A 24,314-nucleotide genomic window follows, 5' to 3' on the forward strand; every position below is an offset into this window, starting at 1 on the left:
GCTGAAAGCACCCTAGGAATTCCAGCCCGGAAACATGTAGGGCAAGGGAAACCCAGAAGCCTGTGACTGTGTTCCTGTACAGGCTCAGCTCAGATCCCACTGACTGTTTTGGCACCCAAGCCCAGGTACCAAGCTAGAGATATAGGAGGGAATTTCTGCCAGTCTGATGCTGTATATCAGCTACCCTAAGAGGGCAATGCCCACAGCCTTCAGAAAGACTTTACAAACCCCTGATCTCTTGTGCCAAGGTAGCATTCAACTACGTATAGGTACTTGGACTGCCACATTGCTTGGAATTATTTATTGCCATCCACATCTGTAGTCAGGCTGATGAAGAGCCCTTGCTGTTCCAGGCTCATTCTGAGTATTCTTCATTATCCTAGGTCCAGCTGGATCTTGACTGTGCTGTTGTAAAAGGTCCCAGCACAGTTGGAGCCTCCGAAGACCAACACCGTGTGCAGGTTATGCTCCTCTTTGTTCTCCTTGTCCACATCCACCAGGTGGGCAGGAGTCAGGTCAAGCAATGTGTGGCCAGCTCGGGGCACAGAGCAGAGGTCATGGTGGATCACCGTGCTCCATGAAAGAGTATCTGAAGTAGAAAGGGGCTATCAATATCGACAAGCCTATTCCTAGTGCAAGGGATGAAACAAATGGACCAGACTAGGTGTTCAGAAACACCACTGCAGCCCCAGTCGCCCTCGGCTATGGAAACAGGGAGGGAGAGTCACTCACCTAGGTAAAAGACAAAGGCATCCTGCAGGGCTCCCTTGGCATTGCAGCCTCCACTGATCAAAACCTTCTGGTCTGACACAGCCAGAGCTGCATGAAAACTGCGACCAAAGTAAAGCTGAAAGGTGACTACAGCAAAACCTGCTGGGGTTGCATCAGTCAGCAATGGGCAGGGGTGGGCAGACTTCAGCAGGAGGCTAGGGGCTTAAGCTGCAGAATGGAAGTTAACTTCTGCTTCTCTTCTGCCCTGACAGAGACATCTGCCTCTGCAGGTCAAGCCATAATCAGGCCTGAAAAGCACCTCATCTCAGAAGGAGCTATCAAAACTCCTAGGTTTTGCACTATGGAGTGTGATAGCAGGCTAGCTAGGCTTTGGTCTAATTTAGTCATTGTTCTAGTGGGCAATAATGTCCCTTTAGGAACAGCATAGTACTTGTGCAAGAGTTTCTTCCTCTCTGTGTGTCTGTTGTACTCCAGGTACTGTGGAGACCAAACAGCAGGCAATGCAGTTCACTAGCACATAGTAGAAAACTTCCCCTAGCCTGAAAGGCAGATTTCCAGGAAGACTAAGGGGTCTGATACCCCCTACTCTACAGGCACCAACTGGGACAGCACAGGAATTTCTGGTCCCACAGGAGAAGGGCCATGCACTGTATTTTGACTAGTGAGACAGAGATATCCAACTCGGTCTGATCGCAAGCACAGTTTAAATCTGGCTTCAAAGACAAAGGACAGAGGAAAGAAACAGCTCCTGGGTCTGCAATAGGATCTTACCAACGTGCAGAAGGCTGTCCTGCGAGGAGGGGAACTGGTATGTACTCCATGAAACCTGAACAGCCAGGAGAGAGGCGGGTGAAATGTCCATAAAGCTCAGCCTCATAACTAGACAAAAACTTCCATGCTCTGACACATCAGCAACCTGCATTCTCTGTTACCCAGCTTCTTCCAAAAAAGCAGTCTCTTGTTTTTCCCCATTCTCCACTCCACTTACCCCAGAAAGGGTTTTTTTACCCCAAAGTTTTCCATCTCCATTGCCTAGTCAGGAGTTTTTACAACGTTAATGCTACCTTCCCATCAAGCACGCCTCATTTCCCAGTCCCTGCCTTAGAACAGACCTTCCCAAGGCATCCACCTGGCACAGACTTTCTTACCCAGATCCAGAATGTGCATGTCACTGAGGTAGAGAGAAGTCCTCCGACCCCCAAAAATCAGCAGCTTGTTCTTTAGTAGAGTAGCTGAATGCCTGGGCAGAGAAGCAGCAAGTGAACAAAGTATCCTCAGCAAGTTCCCAAAAATGATGTTTCAGCCTTGGCTTCTGCTATTGGGCTGCCATAGCTTCAGTCTACACCTGCCTCTACCCCCAGCCACTGCAGCCCAAGGACAGAATCCCATCAGAATTCATGACAGGATGTACTGGGAGTCACATTGCTCAAATCATAGCCCTATCTTATGGAGCAAATGGTGGAAAACAATTATCTAATATTTAGGGGTGAGAGGGAAGGTGAGCAGAGGTTTTCTGCTCTATTTTGGAGGGCTAGAATAAGAGCACTCTCACCCAAGCCTGGGCAGAGGCTTCTCCCCTTCTGAGATGGGCTGGTACCAAATTTCATGCTCTGGATTGAAGACATAGAGCATATTGCTGCAGGGCCCAACTGCCAGTGATGCCTTTTGGGGCCAAGTGCCCCCGAAAACAAAGAGCTCCTTGCGGTAGATAGTTGCGCTGTGGTAGGTGAGCACTGGCATCCTCCCTTTCGCCTGGAAAAAGTTCAACATACATTTGTTACAAGAAGTGCATTATTTGCTGCATGACCTGTAGGAAAGGGGTCCACATCATGCAGTGAGTTCAACAAGTCTCAATTTTCACTTTATTGGCTCCCCAGCCAGATCTTTGCCACACAGGCAGACAGCACATCCTTTGTGTACTCTGCACCACCAGAATGGTCTGATGAGAGAAGGAAGTCAACCTCCTACCCCAGCTTCCTCAGAAGATGAGAGAACAGAAAGATCTCATCCAGGCTTATTCTGTAAAAGCAATCTTGTGACTTAGCCAGGAAAGAGACAGATAGTCCCTTGCTGACAGGGCCCTCTACAAGGACACGACAGGCAACTAAAGAGCGGAGAGATCTGCTGTGCTCAGAGCAGTCCGTGAGTTGAGAAGACCAGCTCTTCATCTCAGCATCCAGTACAGCTCTCAACAGCACCATATAAAATAAGAGGCCATTTCCCTCTGCCACTTGTACAGTACCTCCCACCCACAACCTTGGTCAGACACAGCACTCTGCAGCAACCATTTTTTCACCTTGCTTCATTCATTGCAAGCACAGCCCCTGGCTTCTGCCAAGCTTGTGGCCTTTCAACATAGCCTTCTTATATCTGTCAATCCCAACTAAGTAGCTCAGACAACCTGCAGCAACAGTGGACCAAGACTACTGGAGTAAGGATACAGGCACATTGATTGCCACATTCAGGCAGGACTTGCTACCCCTCCTGTGCTTTTGTCTTGAAAGAGCTGCAGTACTTACAGCCACGAGGAGCCATTTCCAGGTGACTGTGTCCAGAATGTAGATGCCGCTGTAGTCTTTGTCCTCCCTTATACCCCCAAAGATGTAGATACGCTTGGTGTCTGGGTCGTAGGTAGCTGTGTGACCATGCAAGCATGATGGCATGGTGTTTTGTAGCTGGAAACCCACGGGAAGCCAGAAATCACTGTCTGTGGGAGCAACATCAGACACATGGTGTGGCAGTTGAAAGATGGTCTTGATTTCTCCAGATTTCAAGAACAGGTCAGAAAAATCTTTACTCAAGACCTTGCTCCCTTCATCTCCTTCTCTCCTTTGATATATGGCTAGAGGGGACTCATACAGAAATGTGTCCATGTAAGAAATGAAGGGGAACACTAGGTGGGGAACAGTAAGATGGAAGAGAGGATCAGTGAGGTGCAGAAAGCTGCAAGGCACTGGAATTGTATCTTCCACTTCTCCACCAGTCATCACACACAGACTGCAAACCGTGCTGTTGCTTTTACCCCTGAAAACTCACTGAACTCTTCCCAGAACTTATACCTTAGCTCCTGGAGGGCTATCACAAACAATCCCACAGCCTCTCATAGCACCCTACACTGTCAGCTCAGCCTGGTGACCATGCTAGCAGATGTGACACCTCTGCTGTCCCCTCCCTATGCACAGACCCCTGAGCACCCCCTCCCATCTGCATAATTTGTCCTCAAGTCCTGCTGCCCCCATTGCCTTTGATAGCCCTAAAGGCCTCACCAATTTCCAGCTTCCAGAATGCATCCTTGCAGGACTGCTGATTGACACCTTCACCACCGATCAGAACAGCTGTCCCCAGGTCACTGAGGCACATGGCGTGGCACCACCGTGGGCTGGGACTGCCTGGCGAGGGGAGAGCACAGGGCTGTGAGCAGAGTCACATGAGACACCCCCGGCTGCCTTCCCTGCTGGGGAGAACAAGGCAGCTGAAGGCTCAGAGGGGAGAAATGGGAAGGCAAGGGCCCCAGGTCCCTTCCCTCTGGGGTGGCAAGAGATATAGCTCTCTGAGGACAATTTTCTGTTGGCTTTGGGGAATAACTGCTGTACTAGGAGAGACATCACTAGCAGAGGGAGCCAGCAGAGAGTCTGGCTGAATGTAGAACACATACAGGCTGACACTTCAGACAAGTTTGGATGCCCCCCCATTGATTACTCATCGCCAGAAGGGATATCCCAGTTGTGCTATCCCCCTGTGTTACTCCTTGTGAGGGAGGGCTACCCAGGGACAGCTTGTTAGTGCCTAAGATACAGCAACCAGAAGCCTGGAGCTGCTTCCAGAGATATTCCTCATACTGCTCTGTTCCTCCACTTTTCCTCTCCCAAGCCCCTGCAGTTGGCTGAGCAAGCTAAAAAATACTTTTAAATCAAAGTTTCTTCCACATCTTACCCTTTGCTTCAAAGGCCTAGGCCTTCAGAGGTGTGCCTGAGATTCAGAGGGGCTACAGAAGTGTATTGGAGAGCCCAGCCCACCTATACTGAGGGCAGCTGCATGGAGAGGAGCAGTATATACACACAACCTACTTGTTATTCTTGATCACTGGAGAGATGAAGGATGAAGCATGAGAGGCCTGTGACATTAAAGGGAATGGCATCACCGAGTGACTGGAAAGACAAAGCAGGGTGTAGGAACCAGATCCTCACCTTGCAACTCCTTCACTGCCAGATCTGCAGAGGAAACACAGAGATGGCCCCATTAAAAAAGCAGACAGCAGACATACCCCAGAAAGTGCTCAGCTTCACAGTTTAAGAGCCCTTTGGCCTTCCTTTCTTCAACCCCCAGCACAAAGCTACCTCACTGCAACAAACAAGGTGCAAGACCAAGAATCCTGAAGAAAGTCTCATCAGAAGAAATGCAGAAGACTGCAGGGCACACTTCCTTTGACTGCCATCGTGCTGTCACCATTGCATTTTACCCCTCAGATGGCAGCTCATTTCCCCACTTCTCACACTGCCTACAGCAGAATTGACTTTATGATGGAGCTGTATTTCCCTTTGTGAGAAGCAAGACAAGTCCCAAGAAGTCACTTCACATGGGGACCACTGAGTTATCATCAAACATTTACACACAAACTTGGTCACACCCTGGAGCTGACTTGGAATGCACACTCCAGAAGCTAAAGGTTTTGTTTCCAAACCCCACGGTAACTACCTTCTCACTACTGAAAAGTCAGTACAATTATACTAATTATACATATTTCCTTTTCATATTCTCTGTACTTTAATAACCACCAATGCCTTCATCGGACCAAGTGTATGCTGTTAGTAGGGGAACAAACAGACTACTGGAGAGGTTACAGAACGTCACAGTAGGTAACTTTCTTGTGCCTTAATTTACTCTTTTGTAAAACAAGGCTAACAATACTTGCCTTCATTTATAAAGCACTTGTACTCATATGAAGAGATAGGCATATTATGTTATGGTACAGAGTGTTGGCACTGAAAGTATCCCGTGTTCTATTTCTAGCCTTTCCCCAACAGGCAAAAATTCATCAAGCTGTTTATCCAGGAAAGGAGCAGTTCTTGGTATTTCGCAAGCCAAGACAGACAAGCTCATCTTGCCTTGGAGGTATACAGAGAAACAGACTGGGAAGCTGTTGCCTGGCAGCATTGACAGATCCTTCAGACAAAACCTGTAAAGTAAAGCTGAAAGCTGACAGTTACCTTCTTCATCGAGATCTCTCTCGGACGCTGTGGGTTCAAATAAAACTTTCCTGGGCTTCTTGGGGTGGACAGGACTCTTCCTCCAGGCCTCACTGGCATCCACCTTGCCAGGTGGTGACTTCAGGGCACAGGGTACCGCCAGGGTCCTCAGTGGTGGGCAGACATCCTTCCTCCCAGGCCTGGATGCTCTAGCAGTCCTCTCTGAGGTCTGACTCTTAACCTGTGACAAGGGTGCCAGTTAAATCAGCCCTGAAGAAAAAGGCCTGAGGCTACTGTGAGTTGTTTATTATTGGGCCAGAGAGGAGTTTCACGTGGTGACTGTTTTCAGGCTCACCTTCCCAATGAGTCTTAAGGGCCAGCACGCCAACAGTATCAGTCATCAAATATGTGCTGAGCAATGCAGCTACCTGATGCTATATGCCCAGTGGTCCGCTTTCAGACTGCTGGCTGCAACAGGCACAGCTAGCACAAGGCAACTGCTCTGCTAGGAGTAACCAGGCTGATCAATCATCCCACCGAGGGCTGTTAAATTCAATCCTTCCAAAGGCATTTCAATGGAGAGTACCGCTTTCTTTAGCACAAGTGAATCTTTGGCTCCAAAACTTCCTTAGCCAGGTCTCCACTAAGAGAGCGGCAGCAGATATTTCTGCTAGATATCAACTGAGCAGCGACAAGTGAGGGAGAAGATGGTAGGGAGAGGGTGAAATAACAAGAGGAAGGCTCCAGGATACACATACCGAAGTAGGATCCTCCAGGCCCTGGCCAAGGGGCATATCATCTGGCGGGAGCACTGGTGACTGGGTGGTCTCCGGGACAAGGAAGGGGTGGGTGGGCGTGCTGCTGGAGACACCTCGGAGCAGCTGTGGCAGAAACAGTGATGGTGAGAATAAAAGGACACACCAAGTGTGCTGGCCTCCATCCACAAAGGGTGAGCAAAAAGATGTCTTGCAAGGGACAGATTCCCTGCAAGGGAATAGCCCAACTTTCATCTCTAGCACCAAGAGAATAAACAAAGAACAGCAAAGCCAGGCACTGAGAGATGCTAAATCCAAGGGCTTCAGCACAAGGTAAGACAACAGTGTAAGCATCACAGACCCAGGAGAGAGTGGAACTGGAAGTGAACCACTCTCTGCTATCCATCTCCTGCAACACCCGAGGTGTTTTTGCAAAGCTGTGGTTAGGGAATAGGCCTGGAGCATCACCAAGGGTTTAGGCTCAGCACAGAGGTGCACTAATAGATCCACGTGAGGCGGCTCTGCCTTGAAGTAGCAAAGAGAAGGAAAAGGAGAGGATAGAAGAGGAAGTTCTGTAGCTCAGAAGTGACAATATTTGGGACCCCGGGCAGGAAAAGAGGAGGATGTTGGTTCTTTTACCTGTCCATTGACAGTCAGCACAAGCTTCACAGAGTTGCCTTTGTCCATCTCTTCCAACGAGGCCATGAAAATATCTGTCCTCCAGTCACCTTCCCACACCAGAGACCTGCACAGGGGACCACGGGTTTTCAGCCCACAAGTGATGCTGACAGGGAAGAATTCCTGCTCCCACACTAGCTGGTAACACCCCGAAGCAAAAAAAAGATCCAGCCCTGAAAGCAGCCAAAAGGAAGCTGAAAGCATCGCTAGAGAGAAACCCCACGGTGGAGGACCGGCAGGACTGAGCAGCTTTGGGACGACGCTAGCAGCACCACAGAGCAGAAAGCTTTTCCCGGCTACCCCTCCTGACACCCCGGCAGCACCAGCTCCCACCACGACCTGCGGGTGGGCTCCAGCGTGCCGACCCGCTGCGGCGCGATGCCCGGGGACACCAGCACGTCCACCGCGACGCTTGTGTCCGAAGAATAACAGCTCCAATCTCCCAGCCCGAACACCACCAGCTGCCTTGGCAACGGCAGGGGCAGCCAAGCCTGGAAACCCATCTTGCTGGACTGGCTGCAAGGGGAGGGAAGAAAAACAACAGTAAAACAGAAATAATCATCCGGGAGTAAAATGGAAGGGGCAAAACAATATATGAAAAGGCTTGAAAACACGTTTATGCCAGGGGAGGGCGAAAGGAGAGGGTTTGTGTCATTTACAGTGGAGACTGCGCAGGGATGCGATAAAGAAAACAAGCGGTAGCCTGGGCAGGGGGCGGAGGACGGGCAGCTCCGCAGAGGCGCGGCGAGGCGCGCAGGTCGCCCCCAGCCCGCGGGCGTGCGCACCCCTGGGGCGTGCGGCCCCACCGCTCCTCCCCACGCCCGGGACAGCCACTGCTGTGGCGGAGCCGCCCCCCGCAGGGCCGGGCCGCACCTGCCGAGCTGCCGCGGCGGCTCCCGGAGCGCCCACAGCACGTAGAAGGCCAGGCCGCCTTCCCGGGCGCTGCCCCCCGGCCTGGGCCGGGCCCGGCGGCAGGCAGGCAGCATGGCGGGCAGCATGGCGGCCGGCGGGTGCGCGCGCCGCCGAGAGCCGCCATTAAGGCGCCGCAGCGCAGCTGGGGCCGCCCGCGCCGGCCATCCGCCCGCCACGGCCTCCCCGGGCAGGCACCCGGCAGGGCCCGGGGGCACCCGACAGCAGGGGGGGAGTGGGGTGAGGAAGGCCAGCAGCTCTGGCCGTCCGAAGCCAGGCCCACCCTCCCCTCCGTGGCGAATGACACTCAGGCCAGAGCCCAAGCCACACAGCCCGTGCCGGGGCAGGGTAGTTTGTTTGCCGATTCCTAAACGATGGTACCTGTACACGTATCTTATAGCTCTCATAAAAAGGAGCAGGTGTGAAACTTGCTTCTCTTACTCTGCTATCAGGGCTACCGCCAAGAGAAGGCAGGATGGTGGCAGGTTCTCCTCAACCAATAATAAGTCTGTGTATGTGTTACTGTTGAAGGTTAAACTTTCAGAAGAATGTAGCAATATTATGCTTGGATCAAGAAAGATGTTCTTTGTATATGTTAAAGCCAAAGGCATCCCTAATCAGAAGAAGTAGATGGCTGCCTTTGAGCAAGGACATCCCAGAGCAATTAGACCTTGAAGAGGGTAGATTGCCAACTTGGCAAGCAAACTCAAGGTCCATGTATCCTTAGCTGAACTACCCTTATTATATATCAAAAATCATGCCTACAGGTCAAGAAGACCCTTGCCCAGGTGAAGGCTCCTCCCCTGAGCACACATAGTAGAAGTATTGTGTCAGCAGTATTATAATTGTACGTAAATTACTGACCAATCATCGTAGAGAGGATGGACTTGGAAAATTACTGACTCTGCAAGTTTTGTGTATAAATATAGCACAAAAGGACCCCTTAGTGTGCTTGATCTGTAGGAAACCACCAAGCACCTAGGCTTGCGCAACCCTAAAATAAATAAGCAACATCTCTCCTGAATGTGTGATTGCACACAGCTATTGCACACCGGATGACGAATTTGCTTTTCCGACAACATTACTACAGAGACTCACACTGTGTATCCAATACCACCTGTATAACAATGAATAGCTCTGCTAAGCTCAAAACTGCTGTGGATAATCAAACACCACTAAAATGAGCAATGACAGGGCTTCGGCAGCCAAATGACCATATTCTTTCTCTCTATGCAGCTGAAACAGGGAAGAGTCACTTCCCAGGCAGGGCCTATGAAGCCTGCTGCAAGACCTTCCCTGAGCAGCTTGTGATCAGAGCGTTTCTGCTGCAGCCCAACCACAAAAGTTACAGAAAGGGTGAGAAAGAACCAACACTGTGAAATTTCACATCACTTCCCTGCATCCCCACCAAGTTACTTGGTTTTCCTCTTGGCCCATATGCCCGAGCCAAGCACAAGGCCAAGGATTCACAGTGAGTACATGGTAATCAAATAGCTGCGCCGCTTTCTCTTCAGTGGTCTTTCTTAAAACATCTTCAACTTGGCAGAGTCGTGTATCCCTTTGATCAACTTGCTTTATGATTGCTCCTGCCCATCAATTATAAAAGTGCCTAAGGAAACACAAGACTAGAACAGAGACAACTGAACTTCTGCAGCACTTGTCCTGCTGAGCTTCATCACATGACAAGCGAGGAAGGATGGCTCAGGCTGCAGGTATCATTCCTCATTTTGACCCACAAGTACTTTCTTCAGGCCATATATTTACTATAGTTCAGTCTTCACAGTAAGATAAAGCTGATGGGCAAGCAGCTATGAGGAGCTATGAAGGGCAAACACTTTTGTCTAGGTAATTTAATCAGTACCTGGTAATTGAAGAAAGGTTTTAAATCCTTCAGATTGAAAACTGAAGTAATGGAATAGCTAGCTGTAGAGGGTCTCTGCAAATGGAGGTGAAAAGTACCTATGTGAAGCACTGGAGGATAAAGCATTCAAACTCTACCCCGTCCAGGAAATGAGCTTGGATACTTGCTTGTTCCTCTCCAATTCTTCAGACATTCAGTATAATCAAGTGTTGCAGAAAATTTGAAAAATTAAAAAAAAAAAAAAGAAATCCCAGCAAGTCATTTTAACAGAAGAAAATTTCCTGGATGGAACCATCATCACCAGCTGACAGAGCATTTTTGTATCCATTTGCAACCAGAATGTCCAGTACACTGCAAAGTATATTTTGAGTATTTGCCTCTTCTTTGCTCATAAAACTAAGTTTAATTGTATTCTTGTTTTGTTGGAAAGTCTGTAGTTCAGTTTTTCCTATCAAGACACTTTAAACAGAAGACAAAGTTCTTGGTTGCATAGTGAAAAGTTTATTTAAAGGGAATAAGTTCCAATATACTATTACAAATCAGCCACAACACATCAAATATAAACAGTACAAACCAAGCATAGAAGGAGTGCAAGCACACTATAAATATAGTCTTCATTTGTGCCCTTCAACAAGAGGTTCAGTGCCACATTTTGTTAAGATATCCTCTCCTCCATTTAAAATTCATGTCTTGGGAGGACATGAAAAGAAAACAGTTGGTGCCGAGAACTCAATTTTGAAATCACAGGACATCAAAAATATTCACATCACATAGATAAGGACTAACAGACAACCATCACAGTTCACATGAATATAGGTCTGAAAAAGGTATGACCACCTACAAGATGCTCCCCATTGAAAGACTATGCTAGCAGCTTGGAGCAGGGAGTTGAGAGCAGACTGCTTTCCTCTGAGGAGAGCAGATAGTCACCAAGGTATCCTGGAGGTTGCAGGGAGACCATCTCCAGCTATTTAAAATTCCCAAATGCAGCTCAAACTTCAAGGTCATTACTTGGCAAAACCTCCTTAGCTCTGAGCTTAATGGTTAGTGTCCAGCTTCTTGCCCAAGGGCCTTGACTCACCAGTCCAGATGGGCTTAAACCAGATAACCCTCACTGATGGATCATAAAATTCTTCCTCTCTCCCTGTGTGATAAAGGGTACATTTCTTGTGATGAAGCTTCTGAGCAAGCCACATGTAAAATCCAGAACAGAACGCAGAAAAGCCAAGGGGAGTCAGACCCACCATCCACCCGGCCTGATGTGTCTTCAGCTGCAATGGCACCAGTGTTTCAGAATAAGTTGCCAGATAGTCTTTGGAGGCTAACGTGGAATAACCCCACACAAAATTCTCCTTCTAGCAAGATGTATTTGAACTCTGCAGTTTTACATACCTTCCAAAACTTTATTTAGTTGGTATTTATTGCAAATCAACTCATTTAGATGACTTAGCACTTTTACTCCTGCTAAACTCCTGGCTTCTTTCACAGTCTAATTAGCCAATATATTAAACACAATCAGTTCCCAGTTTTTCTTTCTACCGATTGAGATGTTCTGCTACATCTACATGACACTGTCACATCCAATATTTTCCCAGATATGAGAAAAGGAGAAACAGTTTTGATCTACAAATATGAAAGAAAAAAACCAACTTTGTTGCTTTGGTCTCTTATCCAGCCTCAATACACATAAGCACACACCACTCACAATACCAGATTCAGACACTTTTTAGAGAAAATAATGAATGGCCACAAGGAATGCTCTTCTACATCTATCTAGTGTTCCTCTGGTCCTCAGGTTTAGCATCAGCATATCAAAAGGAGTAGTCGTCTGGTGTTCCTCAATATCTGACAGCAGCATATGATTTTAAAAGGCAAAGATCTTATGGTGCCAGAAAACTCAAAACACCATTCTGCTACTCATCTTAAAGCAACAAGGCAGTCTAACAAACAGCTTAAATCTCCAGGAACAGCCTATAGGGCCTCCCCTTGCCTGATCTTAGGAAGTGCCTCCCCTCTACCCAATGGGCAGAGAAACAAGGAGCACTCCCTTAGGTTAATGACATCTATGGCTCTTATTTCAGACATAGTCCTTGTTCCTAAGGCACCTTGTGATAAATCCTCTGTCGAGTGGCTCTAGTAGGGGTAATAAGACAAGAAGGAAGGATATAAGCAGTGGGGATAAAAGTGAACTCATTTAGGGATGCATTCTCTACCCTAATTCCCCACAAGAATGCGTAAGTCTTTCAGCAACTAGACATGTGACAAGGTTCACCTCTAACCCACCTCACCAGGTCCAGCACCACAATAACTGACCCACTGCAGGCCATAGATGAAGGTTACATGCACACACAGTTACAAGGAGACAAGCGCAGAGGGTAGAACCAAAACAAAAGGCGTGTGGCTGTCTTTTAGACTCGGTTGCATAGTAACTTGACTTTCTTCTTAGCACCTGAAGTCAGACAACTAAGCTCTTTCTCTTATGCATTTTCATTTTACCTGTTCATGTAAACAGCTCATTACCAATAATAATTTACGTAACTATTAAGTGGGTCCCAAGCATTAATTGGCAACTAGCCTATATCTGACACCAGTAACCTTTCACAAGAATCCATAGTACAGGCTTCCAAAGAGTGAGTAAATTAGATCAGCACAAGTGGTCCCTGATTTAAGCAATTTTAACTCTGTCCTCAGTAAAACACATACATTTTAAACTCCTGCTGCTACATGGCACCTAAAGGGGAAAAAAAGAGAAAAAATGGAGAGCTTATGACCTTCTTTAACATAAAAAAGAATGCCCAACAGATTGTTACCATTATTATAAATAAACAATTATACAAGCTAATTTCTATACAAGTCCTGCACTACAGGACTGTCTTATATCTCTGGATGAACATGTAAATCTTATTTCTAGATCTAAATCATATTCAAAACAAAATGGAAAACAATTTTGTGCTTTCACAAAAGCAAACCCAAAATGCAAAAGCAGCTTCTTCTGTGATTTAGCTTTCTCAATTCCTAGACACAATTTACAGGGAGATGAAACACATTTTAAAAACCTATCTGAAATCTTCCTTCCACAAAAACAAAGAAGGAATTTTCCTTTCTCAAGGACTGGGTTCCCTCTCTGAAGTGCAACTGCCTTTTCAATTCATGTTTCTTTCTAGACCTAAGGTCTAGTTCCAAAGATCTCTAATTAAAATAAGGGTTTCCATCACTGCCTCAGCCAGATAGCAGGATTGGATACAAATCCAGGAAATACACCAAAGTGAAAAAAAGGATGCATGAGAAATAAGATTACTTTTTTGAACCAACTATGGGTTCAGTTTTGAATGGGAATGGCTGCTGTTAAACACTAGCCACACAGCCAAGTCATTGGATTTATCAGAAAATGAATAAAGACTATATATCCTTCCAAAGAGAAGTTGTCACTTGGATAATGAATGCTATCTGAATACCTGAGAAACAACATGCTCATGTGATGTGGAAATTAAAAATAAACAAAAAGAATAATTATCCTGTAAAACTGTAAAGCTTCTGTTTCCTGCAGATGAAATATTCTGTGCCTAAAACTATCTTGTGTTCATAAGAGATACCAGATACTTCTGGGAAACTTAAGCAGTGAAGTGACACACACGGAACACTCTCGGTTCCACTGCTGCAGGCCTATCTATGGGCACACTGCATTTGCAGACCAGGCACATGCTGATTGGGATATTCAGTGCTGCTGTTGGGCCTAAGTCAATGAGACTAGGAGACGGGCACAGTTCCAAACAAGTGACCTGAGCCTTATTAAAGATTGGTCCATATTTCAGAAAGCTAGAACTGAGCTACAGCATTACCATCTACAGTGCAATTCATCTTAACTAAAACCACTAACTAATGGCTTGAAAACTGGCACATCCTATTTGTGTCAATGAGTGATCAAAATTGGTCACGAGGCAAGAATTATTAACTTCTTACATGACAAAATGTATTTTGAACCTTAATATGAGCAACAGACAGACAGGAGGGGGAAGTAGCTGTGAGTTAGCAACAGAGAGGCCACACTGTAAGGGTAACAGTTTTTTAGTGGAGATAATCCACTAGCCTGCAATAAGACGAGCAACTGTGGATCAGTAATTCTGGAATATCTAACATATATACAGGTCAGTTCCCTTCATCATAAATAAATCCTAATTAGGAAGTGGAGTGGGTGTCAGACAGTGCATCATACATTAACTAGCAAGTGCACGCAAGGTTCTGCAGATCTCACAGCAAATGACCAAAGGCAGTCGTTGAGTGGGGAAGGGCTGACATTGTGGTCAGGCTGAAGGGTCTTTTCTATCATCTTCTGTTTAGTCTAGGAACTTGATAGACAAAGGATGACAAAAATGGAGCACCTTACCCAAGTTACTCAGGCCTGATTCAAGTGCTGTACAAAGGCCACAGGATGGTCCTTCAACTCCCCCAAGAGAGGCTAAAGGAGGGAATAGTCCTCCCCAAGCTGCTAAATGAAGGAGCATCTTACTCTGCCAGATACCAAGCCCTACTGTTCCGTCTCCCTGCAAGGTTGTCCTGTGGTTGCCCCTGCTTGAATAAGGCAGCTTTGCAGTTCCTGCCTTGCCCAGGTGCACACTCTCTATCTCTCTTTTGAGAAAGGCTGCTGTTTTCTCCCCATCTCAGGGCCCAAAGCAGCAACAACTCTGCTCCCTGCCTGCTCACCCAGAAAGCCACTGTACTCCAACAAATGTTCTTTGCATTTCCACTCCTCCTGCTGCCAGCTTGGGCTGCTCTACTGTAGACTGACTGCTCTCCCTCTCTCTTACCATTTTGACCTACTAAGTGCTCTGGGGCAGTGAATAAGTAAGCAGAGATAGTTAAAAGAAGAGCTTGAATATGGAGCAAATTGCACAGCACTACAATATAGCCTTAACAGGAAATATGCGGCCTCCTATGAGAGTGAAATCTTTGGCTTTAACAACCCCAAAATCATTTTGTCCATCATTCCCCCTCAATAGAAGGAACTGACCAAGTAGATGTGCTTTACCTGGAGGATTAAAAAATAGGACTCAGAACTCTGCTAGAATCACCACGCTAACAGCCATTTTGTGTCTCTGAAAAGAGGTATCAAAATGTAAATACAGCAGTATTCTTAGAAAAGAGAATGATTTCAAGTTAAAAGTATTAAAATAAACAACAGTTACAGACAAAAATGATTTAAAATTCACCTCTGAAGGATTAACTTAATCCTTGTTCAACTCTGCCAGTACTTTAGCATAAGGTGATCACTAATGCCATCGCTAGCCACCAAACCATGCCAAGGAACTCCATCCTTTACCACGTGGTCAGGGTCAGCAATGGCCTTGCTGATTCTGGTTCACAGAAAGGATTGGTTAAAATCCCACACGTTTCGAGTATCTGAGCAGAGATGTTCTTTTCTAACAATACCTTTGCAACAGCAATAGCAGCTGACAAGCTAAACTTCTCAGGGGAGCCTCTTCCTTGCTACATATGGTATTACCCAGCTGGCAGCAATACCAGTGAACCAACATTTCCCATGTATTTATTGGCTGTACTCCAACCTTTTTGTATTTATTCAGCACAGGAGTAATTTCTTCTGCTTCACATCTGGATTACAGGAAAAAAAAAAACTTTTGGTAGTCACTGAACTTTTAATCATCTACATATCTCTGCAGTCAACAGGTGTAACATCCAATTCTTAATCTGTAGGAAAACTTTCTTATGGACTTCTAGGTGTGCACCCTCCCCCCAGCCCCTGTTCAAACACATGCCGTGACTGCCCGTTGGGCCTGCCGGTTGTATCATGGCCTAGCCACTGCAGCACAGGCTGCCGCTGGCCAGCTGCACCCCCACCCAGACGAGTGAAGGAAGCACTGGCTGCTGGTGACATGTAGAGGTGGTAGGTGATGAGATTATCAGTGGCTAAGTGACAGCTGTGCTTCTGGCTCACTGCAGCTGACAGCTGCCCTCTAGTGATGCAGATGCAGCAGGAGAGTCGGAAAAGTTATTCACAAAATAGTAACAGATCAAGAATATTTTCACTTCACTTCATGCCAGCACAACCGATCGAAACCATGACCACCTGAACCCGGACTCTGGGCATTAACTGGCTGTGACATGGAGGCCCAGCCTGATGCCTGCACAGAGCAGACCTCCGGAAGTTTTACAGAAAGAGCAGCTGCCTGTGGACAACCGGGCAGTCGCAGCTACCTTTCTCCACTGGGACAGCGGGGCAGGAGGGTGAGGGGAGAAACCAGTTAGTGTCTGAAGAGGAGCCGGCAGAACTGTGCCTTGGTTCTGTCACACAGCAGGGCCCATCAGGCAGTACAAGGGCTGGGTCGCAGCCTGCTACACTCACCGCTGCCTGCCTGCCGTTCCTGCCCCTTCCCGTTTCTTCAGCTAGTATAATAGACATGAAAGAACAGAGTCTTATTGCGGAGGAGAGAGTACGAGTTATCAAATTTCAGCAGGTAGATGCCCTCCCCTGGATACTCATGGCTGCCTGCCTGCACCTCCCGATGGCTGTTCCTCCGATATACGGGCATGATCTCACCGTAGCGGTTCCGCAGGTAGCTTTTGGAGCCCCTTTCCACGTCACCAACAGGGGCGAGTCCTGAATGGGAGAGAGGAGACAAGTAGGCCAGAGCCAGTTAAGCCTCTAGGTGATCCAGAAAAAGATCAACAAGACCAGGATGAGGCAGGGGCATACAGATATATGGAAAGCTAACTATGATAGCATTACCCATAGTGTCTGCTCTGACCTTTCTGCAAATCATACCCACAAAGTCCAGCTTTCCTTATCATGACAAAGGACACGCTGAGAACCAGTTCTCTTGGGAATACTGATGGGACAGTATCCACTTGCCTGCCAGCCTGGTCTCCTCTCCCTGGACTTACCTTTTAGACACCTCACTGCTTTTATACACACAACAGTGATCCAGTGATACAGACTTGGAGCAAAAGAAAGGTGGGAAGGCTCTTAGCTATAACCTCTCTGTGTTTAGGTCATCAATTCACTTCTCCAAGAGGATTTCCTCATACAGGAATGTACCCCTCTTTGGAGAACCTGCAAAATTAATTTCAACCCCCCCAGCTACACTGATCACACAAACACCGAAGCCATAGAACAGGCAACATCCCTGTATGTTTCACAAGTAAAAAGACATGGATAGCAATCCTCTCAAATGCACTCAGCAGTGTACTGGGGTGTACTGGGGAAAAAAACCCAACCAAACAAAAAACCCCCAGAAACAAAATGGTTTTGCTCCTGCTCACCACCAGAAATTTCTTGGGTTCAGAGGCTACGAAAAGCAGTCCAGTTAAAATTTTGGACCCTAATCTTTTTATCAGCTAGAAGCTGAACAAGTGAATTCTGATTTTATTTTTCAATGCATCCAATTTTAAGAATGCTCTTGGAGAAGGACAGCCATTGAAGCAGGAAGGGCTAAATGCTTTCTCATCACAGCCTAACCAAGAACCCAAAAGGCTGCAGAGATAACAAGTGGGCTGACTAAACAAAGTAAATGGAAATTACAGCATCTGACAGACACTTTCAGTAGCATGGAAACAAGCACCACAAATTAACCCTTATAAGGTCTGCACTAACCTTCAATTTCCTCCTCCTCCTCTTCATCCTCCTCATCGCTGGATTCGCTGACCTGAACAGTAATGGCAGTGCTAGTAACTGTGGTCCAGTCAAAATAGACTCCAAACCCAATGTCGTAGTCATCTGTAGCAAACTCCCAGCAAATGCATTTCCCATCAGGATGGGTTGGCACGCGGACTGTCACCACCTCGCCTCGCTTCACCACCATCCGGCCGTTCTTCTCCTTTCCCATCTTGGCTTTGAATTCCTTAGTCTTCTCAGTGGTCCACATGGTGGGTGGAGCCAGAGGGGGAGGCTGAGCTGAGACAAGGGAAAAGATTGTGGGCTCACCTGACTTTGCTACTGACAAAATGTTCTTATCTGAAAACAGTGAAGCTATTTCTGATGAGGCTTTTGCATTCTGGAGCCTGCTCCCAGAAGCCTTGAATGTGAAGTTTTCCCACTCGATAGCCAGGATCCCAAATTTCTAGCAGGAATTAGCAACGTCTCCAGGACAGCCTCAGCTCTTCTCTAGCCAGGGCAGGCACTTAAAAAGTGGCGCCAACAAGAGTCTTCCTTTCAGGACTCACCTTTCCTCTGCTCCCCAAGGAGGTCTGCAGTCTCCAGCTCAGCTGAAAGGATATCCACAGCACCAGTGTGATCTGACTGAATCATGACTATATCCCCTGCTCCTTGAGGTACATGGTAGTTGGCTATCCGAACAACAGCTTCCTGCACAAAGCACATAAGAAACATTGTCAAAGACCATCGTGGTAAGAAAGTGCCCAGTTGGATTTAAACCAACTCATTAGTAATTCAGGCATCTTTCTGAAGCCAGGTCAGACCCTGCAGAAGCTTCTAGTAGTTAAAAAGAACTGGCTGGTTTCAAGACACCTCTCTGCATTATCTCCCCCATAGCACCAAAGTCATGAACTCTGAAGTCAAATTCTGCATCAGTCTCACAAATTACACACCCCTTGGCCTTCCCAGGATTCCCTAGGCAGGCACATCTTTGCATTTCCCTCAGAGTTCATTGTCACCTCTCAACAAAGCAACAGCTTTACAGACTTAGCTGGCTGCTCTTGGAAAGAGCTCCCAAGACACAATCTCTCTAGGGAGAGCCTTTCAGCTCTGCGTGCATCTAGACCACAGCCGCAATCAAACTGTCATTTGCTGTGTCCTCGTTAAAAGTCCATCTGGTTCACTAGGGTCAGCCCTCTCTCCTTATATATGCAAACTCACAGCTCCTGGGCTGCGTACCACCTGCACAGGTTTTCCCAACTGTACCTGTAATGCAAATGAATTGGCTGCTCACCAAAAGAAACAAAAGACAGCACAATTACTTTCAGGTCCCCCCCCTTCCATAAATCTACAAGAAGGGAATTCCCAGAAGTCCCAGGCAAGAGGCAGAAGGTGAGAATAACCTTGAAGCCTTAGTGAGCCAAAAACTGCAAGGAAGTGAGGACTAGCCAAAGAAACAAGTGGAATTTTGCAAATCAGACCTATAACACCTCCCACTAAAGTATAGAAAAAAATATAACTGAATCTATGTTAATACTCCTTTTGTCTTAACGCAACCCTTAAAGTCCCAGTCCCATAGCCATAAGCACAGCAGTAAGGTGGAAGAACTATTGCTCCACCTCTGTCCTTGCTTTCAGACATAAGAAACATCCACCTACCTCTTTGAGGGACTGAATTTGGTCAGGCAGCTTCTCTTCTAGTTCAGCCACTTCCTGGTCCTCTAAAGTCCCAGCTTCTTCCTTCGAATCCTCTGTCGCACCCACACTCACGAGCGTCCCAATCTGTGACCTGTCAGAGAAGAGCAGCACTACAATTCAGCACCTGCACCCAGGGCACGGCCAGCAGAGGAATCGCTCTGCTCTGGAACTCAAATTCAAATGGACTGAAGGGAACAATCTGTGGTCAGCACCTGCCAACTGCACAAAGAGCCCTTTGCACCCCAGTCCTACCCTCATCTCCACATGACTATCTTCCACGTGAGCCAGAGGGAGCAACTTCAGTGAGATACTCCTTATTTACCATGCTGTAGACAGCAGCAATTCACTGCACTCACCCCACAGCATGCTAGCTCACCAACACTGTACTAAGTGCAGAAATCAGTAGCAACTTTTCTGCTCAAGAAAGGACAACTTCTTTTATGCCAGCTACACAACTCCTGCATATTCCATCAGAGGTCAACTGGATCAGTGAAAGGATTCAAAATAGTTTTCACAGCCATCCTGAAAAAACCCTCTATTTAAGTGGCCCATAATGCCTTTCCCATTAGCAATCCTAAGAGATACAGGGAGCACCCAGGTGTCTCTGCCATATTCAGATATGCTGCACAGACAAGCAAGCTGTAAGACATACAATGGCAGCACAATATTAGCAAAGAGGTCCGAGTACTGCACTGTGACAAGAGGAGATAGACATGTTAGAACAAAAAGAAAGGTACGTAGCAGGAAAAAAAAATGGGCAAGAAAGGAAACATCTTTAGCATTCATTCTCTGTTGAGGGTTTTCTTTTAAATTATATGAAAGAAATGCTGCCTATTGTCTATAGCTGGAAAGTGTTATCATCCCAAACGAACTCAGATGGATGCCAGAAGAGTCTTTCCTGTCATACTCTCCGATACTATGTGAAACTTCCATGAGAAGCAACCTAGTCTTTAATAGGAATAGAAACAGTTACCCTTTTGAAAAGAAAAGCCTTCTCACAGCACTATAAAACCAATGTCAACTGCCTTGGTCTAAAGGATCAGAAACATGAGAACACAGCAGTAATGGAAAATATGGCATTTCCTCAAATGCCTCCTTTCAGAAATGGGAAATAGCCTCATTAGCAAAGGAGCAGACTATCAGTATAGTGTGGAAGAGTTAAAAAAAATAATTTAAAAAACCCCATACACAGCTCAACTCAGACAAATTCCTTGCTGCACCCATAGAGAAGACTAGAACAGGGCAAATGCGGCTTTTGTTTCCAAGTCTTTACTCCTACAGGCGTACAGATTTTATCCAGAAATAAAGCCATTTCTTATTTAAATTCTCTCAACAGTGTGATTTCCTTTCCTAGAAATGGCATGATAGACCAGAAGGTCTGTAAGAACAACTCAAATGAGCTGAATACCAGGATACGCAAAATAGCAGCAGATGGACAATATAAGAAAAGAAGGGACACTTGGAGGGGACTATTTTTTAAAGGAAGAACTCTCACTGTGATCTGTAATGATTTCTCTGGCAGTCCATGACAAATTTGAACTTCTATGCCATCGTTTTTCAGCCCATTTGCTTTTTAGCTTGGCAGTTGCATGATCACACCTAGAAGGGCTATTTGGTCACTTGCTACCATGGATGCACACATCTGCTCAAAAGGCTCTCCATCAACAGAAGCTAACAGCTTGGGAAATTTTTCCTCCAGACACCACTGAAGTCCAAGAGTCTCACTGAAAGATTAGGAAGTGCTGCACAAGCTTTATAAGCAGATTTACAAAGACAGAGCTCAGCTGCTTCCTCTTCACACAAGCCTTTTGGACCACCCCCGTCCCTTTCAAAGGAGATCTAACTTACACAAATTTATCAGGTAATGTCCACAAGTATCCAGCACCTACTTTGGCCATTTTGCTCACAGCCTGTATTAATCTCTTTGAAGAAAATTAGATGACATAATAAAGAGATGGAAGAACACATGTGTGGAGTCAAGAAGGCTGATACAGATGTCATTAGCATCAAGACAAGATGGCATCAAACTGCTGTTTTATTAAGCAGTGTGGTTTGTTGGGTTTTTTTGCTGGAATTTTTTCCCCCTCTTTTTCAGTGAGGTTGTGGTTTATCTACTGTCTGATGTAATTAACTCACACATTTCTGAAACTGTATCCTGTGCAACAAATGTACAATGGCAAATGAAACTCCACTGCATACGGTATTAGTGCTTGTAACCAATGCAATGATTTGGCCACAGGCACCGCAGGCTCAACAGATAATAACAAGCCAAACATCTGATAACAGGGTCAATCAGCAGCATTAATGAAGGAGTGACACAGAAAACAAAGGGTGAAGAAAAAAACCAAAACATTGTCAGGAAAACAGTGAAAGGTGTTTTCTTGCTCAGCTTCCACCAGAATTATAGAGAGTGGGAATGCTTAATTATGAAAGTATCCTTCAGACAGGATAGAGAAACTTTCCTGCTGAAAGTTTATTAGCTCTTACAATGGACTACAAAACCTTGCAGGGTTCCTTCCAAGCGGAATGATTCTGTGATTTGAATAGATGAGTCATGGACTACACTTTGTCATTTCATAAGCTTTAAAACAACCTTAAACCTATAAGAACAGTCCCTCCTATATCGATTCCCGTATATACTGTCCCAAAGCAGACAATTCAGTCTCCAGTCCCTTCTCTTCACCTGCACAGAATCAACTGCCATAAAGAGGATGTCACAGGAACAAAACAGATTGTCATGCATTGGGACCACAACACACAAAAAGATTTTCCTACCCACTCTGCGAAGTACTGGACTCCAAAGAATCAACCAGCTGATCTGCAGGCTCTATCTTTTGGGGCGCATCTTCATTTTCTAACAACAAACAGAATATACAGTAAGTGAAATAAATTTCAGTCTTTAGTATACACAGACAGGAGGAGGAAAAACTACAGCCAGCACTCAAACATTGACAAGGTCACAGGGCTGTGGAACAAAGAGCTGTGCCAACTAGTTTTTCATGTTATGAGCTGTATCTAGCACCTTACAGGACAAAGATTTTTAATCATCCCAACCCTAGGAAAGGAAGAACAAAAAACCATGCATGTTTTTGGTGCAGAACCACTCTCAGGAGCAGGGTTCATTCAGGAACCACCAATCCTAACTTTAGAAGGACAGAACAAGGCCAAATTTCATCACGTAAAACTGGGCTGACAAAACCCTGGAAAAAGCCATCATGCAGTGGTTCCCACAGGGCACCAATGAGATGGAAATTCCTAGGTCACTGCTAAAAGGACTGTCTATAAAGATGGCTCCTGGTCTCCCCCGAGTCTCCTGAACTCTGGGAAAGCTCTGTCCCCATACAGCTGCGGTATGCACTCCACAGCCCTGCTGTCGGATCGCATTAAGGCAGTGAAGCGGGCATGGACAAGGGCCAGCTTTTGCAGCTCTCCGATGACACGCCTCACAGGCGCTGGCTGGGCCGGGGAGTCAGTTCGGAGCTGGGAGGCACCTCCAGCCCACGGGCACACAGCACCAGCCCCCAGCCCACGGCAGAGACCGCATGGCGGGGGTACTCCAGCTCCGGCTAGATGGGGCCTCTTTCACTGGGGAAGGCACCCTGTCTGTCATGAACCTCCATCAATCCTCGTCCTTTCCGCTACAGGGAAGGAACACCGGGAAGCGCTGCCGTAGGTTCAGGCGCTGGAGCGGCAGGTGGGCCGAGCACCTCAGGGCGCGGCGGCGCTGCGGGGCCTCCATCGGCGAGGGTGCCGGGCGCGGAAGGGCGCGCCCGGCCACCGCCGCCTGCCCCTTCCCCCAGCAGCAACCCCCCGCTGCAGCGGCAGTCGCGGACTAACTCCCGGCGCTGCTCTTCGCAAGGGGCGCCGCGTTTTCACCGAGGCAAACCGCCCCCGTGGAAGTAACGCTTCTCCGGGAGAAACGAGGAAACCCACCGTGGAAAGGAAACCCGCGGTATTCTCCCTGACTGCAAGGGCAACGCTAAAACACGCGCCCCCGGGCAGCCGCCTTGCCGCCGGCAGCCCCCCAGGCACGGCCTGGCACCCGCCCCGGCGCCGCGGGGGCTCCTCCTCAGCGACCCCGGCCGGGCTACATGCGCTCGCCGCCGGGAGGGCAGCGCGCAGGCGGGGAGCCGCTCCCGCTATCCGCCGCGGCCAGCCCGGCTGCACCCCCCCCTCCCCCGCCGAGCCCCTACCTGAGGGGACGTGGGGCGCGGGGCCGCCCGGCGCCCCGGCGGCCGGGGGCTCGAAGCGGGAGCCGGCGGCGGCGGCCAGCACGTCCGACATGGGCAGGGCTGAGCGGGCGCCCAGCGCGCGCGGAGCCGAAGGCGGCGGCCCGCCGCGGCGGAAAGGGCCGAGCGGGGCCGAGGCGCCGCGGCCGCCGCCGGCGGAAGCAGCCGAGTGGGGGTGGCAGGAGCCGAGCGGGTGCGTGGGAGCCGGCAGGAGGCAGAGGGCGGCGCCTCGGGGCTCCCCCCTCAGCCTCCCCCCGCCGGCAACGCAGCCAACCGGAAACCGGTTCCGCGGAGCCACCAGGCGCGGGACGCAGGCGGCGTTGCGGGCCGAGAGCGTGGAGGGGGCGGCGGAAGGGAAAGCGGGGTGCACCTCCAGGAAGTGGCGGTTGCCGTGGGAACGGGGGCCCGGAAGGACGCGTTACCGGGGCGGCCTGGGGACGGCGCCGATGGAGCCGAGCCTGGGGCCCGCGGGGCCGGGGGCGACCGAGGGGCCCGAGCCCGAGCCCGAGGGCGGGGGGAGGCTGCGGCCCGCCTGCCCCTTCCTGGCGTGGAGCGCCGCGGACGTGGCTGAGTGGGTGGCGCGGCTCGGCTTCCCCCAGTACGAGGTGCGGAGCTGCTGGCCCGGGCGGGAAGCCGCGGCTCCACCGCCGCCTGAACCGGT

The 24,314-nt window shown here is 48.2% G+C and overlaps 2 protein-coding genes across 2 annotated transcripts; both read right to left on the reverse strand.

Moving 5' to 3' along the window:
• Positions 1 to 286: 286 nt before the first annotated feature.
• On the reverse strand, positions 287 to 8,667 carry LOC141942024 (uncharacterized). Its single transcript, XM_074864968.1, has 13 exons — positions 8,225 to 8,667; positions 7,691 to 7,867; positions 7,313 to 7,418; positions 6,677 to 6,799; positions 5,940 to 6,159; positions 4,920 to 4,943; positions 3,999 to 4,121; positions 3,252 to 3,439; positions 2,285 to 2,484; positions 1,881 to 1,972; positions 1,504 to 1,558; positions 733 to 830; positions 287 to 589 (listed from the first exon to the last, which is right to left on the reverse strand). The coding sequence occupies exons 1-13, from the start codon at positions 8,665 to 8,667 to the stop codon at positions 375 to 377; spliced, it is 2,064 nt and encodes a 687-aa protein (XP_074721069.1). The 3' UTR covers positions 287 to 374.
• Positions 8,668 to 10,599: 1,932 nt separating this feature from the next.
• Positions 10,600 to 23,723, reverse strand: TMED8 (transmembrane p24 trafficking protein family member 8). Its single transcript, XM_074868495.1, has 6 exons — positions 23,618 to 23,723; positions 22,200 to 22,278; positions 19,386 to 19,515; positions 18,297 to 18,438; positions 17,728 to 18,027; positions 10,600 to 16,734 (listed from the first exon to the last, which is right to left on the reverse strand). Exons 1-6 carry the CDS (start codon positions 23,706 to 23,708, stop codon positions 16,517 to 16,519), a joined length of 960 nt encoding a protein of 319 aa, XP_074724596.1. The 5' UTR covers positions 23,709 to 23,723; the 3' UTR covers positions 10,600 to 16,516.
• Between the last annotated feature and the right edge of the window lie 591 nt (positions 23,724 to 24,314).

Source organism: Strix uralensis, chromosome 4, assembly GCF_047716275.1.
Source record: "Strix uralensis isolate ZFMK-TIS-50842 chromosome 4, bStrUra1, whole genome shotgun sequence".
NCBI lineage: Eukaryota > Metazoa > Chordata > Aves > Strigiformes > Strigidae > Strix > Strix uralensis.

Coding starts and splice junctions, on each gene's coding strand:
- TMED8 (XM_074868495.1), bottom strand. CDS start 23,708: ATGTCGGACGTGCTGGCCGCCGCCGCCGGCTCCCGCTTCGAGCCCCCG. Junction 18,028..18,296: donor CCTTGGGGAGCAGAGGAAAG/GTGAGTCCTGAA, acceptor CCCTTGTCTCAG/CTCAGCCTCCCCCTCTGGCT. Junction 16,735..17,727: donor GGAGGAGGAGGAAATTGAAG/GTTAGTGCAGAC, acceptor TCTCCCATTCAG/GACTCGCCCCTGTTGGTGAC.
- LOC141942024 (XM_074864968.1), bottom strand. CDS start 8,667: ATGAGAGCTATAAGATACGTGTACAGGTACCATCGTTTAGGAATCGGC. Junction 6,800..7,312: donor TGCTGACTGTCAATGGACAG/GTAAAAGAACCA, acceptor TTTCTGCCACAG/CTGCTCCGAGGTGTCTCCAG. Junction 2,485..3,251: donor GGAAATGGCTCCTCGTGGCT/GTAAGTACTGCA, acceptor AACTTTTTCCAG/GCGAAAGGGAGGATGCCAGT.